At 35.3% G+C, this 6,357-nt stretch overlaps 1 protein-coding gene across 9 annotated transcripts in view; it reads left to right on the plus strand.

The window, feature by feature from the left end:
• Positions 1 to 6,142, plus strand: part of NFIB (nuclear factor I B) — a 231,201-nt gene extending 225,059 nt beyond the window's left edge. For all 9 annotated transcript variants that reach the window (XM_012925804.2, XM_004581094.4, XM_058672282.1 and 6 more), the window contains one exon: positions 4,555 to 6,142. In XM_012925804.2, coding sequence (XP_012781258.1) covers positions 4,555 to 4,684 — 130 coding nt within the window. In that variant the 3' untranslated portion in view covers positions 4,685 to 6,142. The remainder of the gene's footprint in view (positions 1 to 4,554) is intronic.
• Positions 6,143 to 6,357: the final 215 nt, after the last annotated feature.

The following is a 6,357-nucleotide window of genomic DNA, read 5'->3' on the forward strand; positions in this document are numbered from 1 at the left end:
TCCTTGCTAATGAACCAGAGCGTGATTTCTGTTCTCTCTAAATCCTAGATTTTTCAGTTAAATTTATTTTGTTGACAAAAATTGAAATCTGTACATACATATTTTTTTAAATAAACCATTTCCCCCAAAACTTTTTGTAGACCTTTCATGGGACTTCAATTTGAAATAGTCTCAGAAGGGATGAACACATGGAATATCAGATCACTTGGACATGCAAGCCAGTCACATTGTCTGAGCATACATCGTCTCAGTGTCAGCTGCATTATGTGTGGAACATGGAAAATATATTGTCTCTTTAAGCAACATACGTTTTTCCTTTGGAAACTCTGCTCCAAAGTATTTTTCTAATGTGAGTCATCATCTGATTTCCTAGGCAGGAAATGTAATACAGTGAGATGACCACAGGAATCCCAGGGAGCTGATTGACATCTAAATGTTAGGTGGGAGACTTGGTCAAGCATCTAGACGTGGCTTTGTTTCCTCATCTGTGGAAATGGAGTTAATGATGGCTATTTCAGGAGTTCACTGAAGAATTAAGGGATGTGACACATGTACAGTGTCAGAGATGAGACCTTGCTCCTCAGCATGGTTATCTCTGGCATTTCCGCCCTTTGGCTCAATCTAGTCACCTGACTCACACAAAGAGCTGCCATTCAATTCAGTTGTCATGTCGTGGCTGGCTCCCTTGGGTTCCACAGATGAGATGATATCATGAGTTTTTCTTTTTCCCCTGCAACGAAGTATCATTGAATTTGTTTCTTCAAGAGTGAAACCTAGAAGAAAACACAATAATCAGAGATGGTCTTATCAGTATAAAACCTGGCAGGACCAAATAGTTTATTTAAAACTTTGCATTTTTGGAGGTCGAAATGTTCTCCCTGACATCAAACATTTCACTTTGGGAAGTTTGATTTTAGCTCTGGTTTATTTTGTATTTAATGAAATATTTTGTTATATAGACAGTAGAAGTTCTAGGATGAGCTGTGCTTTCATTTTCATTTTTTTCCTTTCTTCTTCTAATGGTTACAGCCAACATATTTTCCTAAAAGAGGTACTTTCAGTTTGCAGTCATGTTCATCATCCCTTTACCTAAAGAGAGGATATTTTAAAGTAGAAGATGTACTGACAAAAAGATAATACATGTTTGAAAGCATATGATAAAGCTGCTGGATTTGACCTCAGATATTTTAGAATCCTTTCAGTTATAGTCTTCTGTCTCTGTACATAGAGCTCAGAGTGTTGTATTATTCATATAACTTTAGTTTATTTGAGATGATTATTCATATAATTCTAAACCTATTATGAAGTAAAATAGTTAAGGACTTTACATATAGCTAATGTGTGTATGTGTGTTCATGTGTGCATAGCATGTGTGTTGATTTAATCTAAATATTAACTGTAAAAAGCACTGCTATTTTGCTTGAATAGTTGTAATGTTGTGTTTTTGACATTAAGTGACCTAGATTATTCTGTTAGATTAAACCTCTTCCTTTACGTTGTAGCAGTCTATGAAATAATTTTGCCAGTTTTTTTTTCAATGGGCCTGTCAAAAGAGCTCTAAAAATGTTTGTGCCTTATAGTTCTGAACTTAACCTACAAAATGGCAATCAGAGACTTGTAAAACTCCTATATGGGGTCTGCATAGTGTTAATGTTTAAAATTTGTTTCCCCCTGAAGATTCATAAAGAGTATTGACAAATATATTATATACTGCAATTTTGATATGGTCATAATGTAGGGTAGGAGGTTTGAAAGGTTTAAATAAACATTTAGATTTAATTTGTTAGACATTCTGCAGCAGGAATCCTGTTAGTGACTAACATAAATTTATTTCATTGTACGTTTCCCCAAGAATGATGATATATGTCTTTAGAAAGAACTGAATAGGGAAGCCATTGGGAAGTAAACCCCAAGATCTTGTCTCTTCTACCGTTATGTGGTAGACTGGTCAATTTAAGGAGTCACATCTAGTTTTGCTTGTTGTATTGCATGTTATGACCCTAAAGCATGCAATCCCCAAATAACTAACTATATTTAATTATTTAATTTGGGATTCTTGCTGAGTTTGCAAAACAGCCTGCTGTTGACATTGTCTTTTACTGTTAAGGATTATTTATTTGAAGTAATCTTTCTGGTTTTGATACATGCTGCTTACCTCAGGATAGCAATAATAGATATCTATTTCCTTAATTTGTTTTATATAAGAAAGGCTTAGCACCAGCTAAGGCCAGATGGTAAGGAAAGATTAAAACCAAGCCACTTTTTTCTATATACCTTACCTCTTAGCCAGTAAGATCATCATAGATACAAATACCTGTGAAGCAACAAATGCTGCAGTAGAACTCTATGGAAGCACAATTGAGGGGAAAATGAGTTTCTTGATGTATTACATAACATTGTTCTCAATCACGAAGCAGACCACAGAAATAAATTGTTGAAGATGTGTGTGGGAAGAGAGAAATATTGGGACAGAGTTAAGTCTTGCAGACAGGACTTCAAAAATGTCCCTAGAATTATGATGTTTTATTAGATAATGAGGATGTCACTTTCTAGTTTGTGATTATTTCTGCATAATTGAATATTTTCTATGCTCATAATCTTTGATTTTGAATTCAGTATATCTGAATAACATACATGAGTGTATGCAATTGTGTATGAGTGTATGTAATTGTGACTGCCACCTTTCCAGCATTTTGGGTGTGATTTGAAACAGTGGATGGATTTATATAAAATATTATTGTTCATCTGGCAGGTGCTGGATCTGATACTACTAATGGTTAGCAACAGAATGATAGCATTTGGTAGTCTAGTCTTCTGAAGTCTAATCCTACAATTCATTGAGAATAAAAAGTCATTGTGATTTGCATCTGTTGAAAAAGTAAATGAGAAATAAGTGTCTAGACGTATAGCAGTAAGTAAACCACATTGCATGTCAAGATTTCAGCAGAGTGAAAACCAATTATATATCTTCTTTTTAATCCAGAATTGTTACTTGGGGTTAATATTCCATACAGGATTTTGTAGTTTGGGAATTTAAGTATGAACACTTGAGTGAATATCTAGGTTGATGATTATAATCATCATGTCCATTTCACTGTACAATTTCCAAAATGTTAATAAGCGAAGAAAGGATGGAACGATGTCTCCATGCCAGTCCTTGACGAAGACTGGATATAAAATTGCCCCATATTGTCTTGATTCTTGTTTATTGATGCAGTTGTTATGTAACTCACATTCATTCTCAGATGAATGTTATCAGCCTATTAATACCTCATTTCAGTTTACCCCAAATGGATAGTGTGGTTGTTTGTGAGATGTGCCTCTGATACTCTGTTATTCCCTGCAGTGCTTCTTGATAAGAGCTTATGCCAATAGAGAACTAGATTCAACAGCTGGAGAGCTGTCTTTCAAACTTTTTTAACAACTCCAAATTCAGTCAAGGTGATATTTGAGCTGGGGGAGGGAGGCAGGAATCCCCTGTGCTTACACCTCCAACACAGCCATCCACTGCCCTGACCAGTCCCTGGAGTCGAGGACTGCTCCTCACAGATGGGGACAACCAGCTCTTGCTCACACTTCTGTTAACAGCCCATGGAAGCAAACTTGTCTTGGAAGCAAGTGTTTTTTGTCTGAAGCTAAGTCCCTCAGGAGGATAAGAAACCCACTGAAGAGCCCCAGAACTAATAAGCCTGAGTCAGGGCCCTTGTGGCTTCCCCTCAAAGCTTCCTCTTCCAGTGGGTGTCCTGTAGAGAACTAACAGTCGTGTTCCAGTTGGGTCTATGATTTTCATTTGTTTGATCATCACTAAAAAAGATAGACTTAATAATTAGGTATTTCAAATACATGTTGTTCATGGATCTACCTATAAAAGTTTTTTTCTTTTCTTTATGTGAGGGGTAAGGAAATATCTTTCTTTACATCTGTTAATTTTGATCAATCCAATAGACAGGTAAAAAATTAAAATTCATTTGTCATGGAATTGCTTATAAATTACACCTAAGGCAAGATTACAGCACAGCTGGTATGCTGGTGTTATTCTAGAACACTGCTGTCCCTCTTCTCTTTTATGCTTTAACAAAAAAGCAAAAAGGCAAACAAACCTGCAACTTACATCCAAGTGGGTCAAATATTTTAGTAAAAATATACTGCATCAATTAGGAATTCAATAACCGCCTGTGTGCCCCAATATTGTCTCACAGTTTAGTCTTTATTTGTCATTGAAGAACCAGATCATATACTGCATGTAGACAGTGATATGTTTAATTGAGCATATCCATCTCACTAGACTAATTTTGAAAAAAAATTGATAGAAATTTGATGCATCCCAAGTTGTATTTCTAATATGTTGTAGATTTTAACATTGTGTTTTTTTCTTTTTGTAGGTATGATATGTTTAATTTAGCATATCTATCTTATTAGACGGTAATTTTGAGAAAAAAAGTGATAGTAGAAAGGTGATGCATTGGAAATTGTATTTCTGTTTTTGCTGTGGATTTTAACATTGTGTTTGTTTGTTTTCTTTTTCTCCTCCCTTCCTGTTGTCCCTCTCAACAGTCCTGGTACCTGGGCTAGCTTGGTTCCCTTCCAAGTGTCAAACAGGACACCCATCCTACCGGCAAATGTCCAAAATTACGGTTTGAACATAATCGGAGAACCTTTCCTTCAAGCAGAAACGAGCAACTGAGGGAAAACAAAATTACAACAATAGTTTCAGAAAATTTAAGGAAAAAAAAAAAAGGAACCGAGGAAGCCTGGACAACAAAACAAAACAAAAGGAGAAAGGAAAGAAACTGAAGAAAGAAGATAACAGACCAGCAATTGCAGCACTTACAATCACTAATTCCCTTAAGGTTGAGACTGTAACGACATAAAAAGGGTCGATGCTATTTCACTGATGGTAAATCGCAGATCGCAGCCCCTGCAACGTAGCCTTTGTTACATGAAGTCCGCTGGGAAATAGATGTTCTGTCTCTATGACAATATATTTTAACTGACTTTCTAGATGCCTTAATATTTGCATGATAAGCTAGTTTTATTGGTTTAGTATTCTTGTTGTTTACGCATGGAATCACTATTCCTGGTTATCTCACCAACAAAGGCTAGGAGGAGGCGTCAGAGATGCTGGGTGACAGAGCCATGAGCCAGCCATTTTATAAGCACTCTGATTTCTAAAAGTTAAAAATATATATATATATACATATATATATATAAAAAAAATCTCTGTAGCCTTTAGTTATCAGTACAGACTTATTAAATTTTGGCCCTTAACCCAGCCTTTTCCAGTGTGTAACCCAGTTTGAAATCTTAAAAAAAAATTTTCAAAAAAAAAAAAAAAGGAAAAAGGAAAAAAGGAAAAAAAAAAAAACAGTTTGAACACAAAGGCTCTATGGAAGAAATGCCTCTATGTAGGTGAAGTGTTATCTCTGCATGCAACAGTAAAAATTAATATAATATTTTCCCCACAAAAGAAACACTTAACAGAGGCAAGTGCAATTTATAAATTTATATCTAAAGGGGAATCATGATTATAAGTCCTTCAGCCCTTGGACTCTAAATTGAGGGGATTAAAAAGAATTTAAAATAATTTTGAACAAATTTATTTTCCCCTCAGTTTTTGAGGGCATTGAAAAGGCATTAAATCAAGACAAATCATGTGCTTGAGAAAAAGAAAATTAATGAAAACACAGCACTTATGTTGGTTTAGCTGCAGCCTCCTTGGAGGTAGAATTTATTTATTTAAAATTACTGGTTGCATCAAGAACCCATAGGGTGTACAAAAGGTTCTGTAAAATCTGCATCATAGAGACAAAGAGGCAGGCAATCCATGGCACAAGGGAAAAGCTTATAGTTTACAAACTGGGAATGCCAGGGTGTAGGATATCAAAACGCACTCTTGAGAAAACACGCGTCATCAGGGTGCTGCCAACTTGCATGGTGCTTTCAGACGTTAGCCTTGTTCAACACATTCTTGCATTGACAGATCCATAGTGTGCATGGGCAGACACATGTTGCCTCAATGTCTCTTAAAATTTTTAATTAAAAATACTCTTTCCAGTAATCCTAATTTGCACGAAGATATAATGTCCACATTACGTGCCTTGCCTTGGAATTAAAAAAACAAAAAACAAAAAAAGAAAAAAAATACACAAAAAAGTGACATCACTACACTTGTTTTGCTGCATTTATTATCATTTTAAATCTTTACCATTTTTATGACAAAATATTTTGTACTCCAGATGAAGAAAAAAATGTGTGACATCATGGATTTTTTAGACAGTTATACCTTTATCTCACATTTATAAAGCATATCATGGCTGTGTATAGTTGCCGCTTAAAAATTGTAATCGACCAGCAATA

The sequence above is a fragment of the Ochotona princeps genome, chromosome 14 (genome assembly GCF_030435755.1).
Source record: "Ochotona princeps isolate mOchPri1 chromosome 14, mOchPri1.hap1, whole genome shotgun sequence".
NCBI lineage: Eukaryota > Metazoa > Chordata > Mammalia > Lagomorpha > Ochotonidae > Ochotona > Ochotona princeps.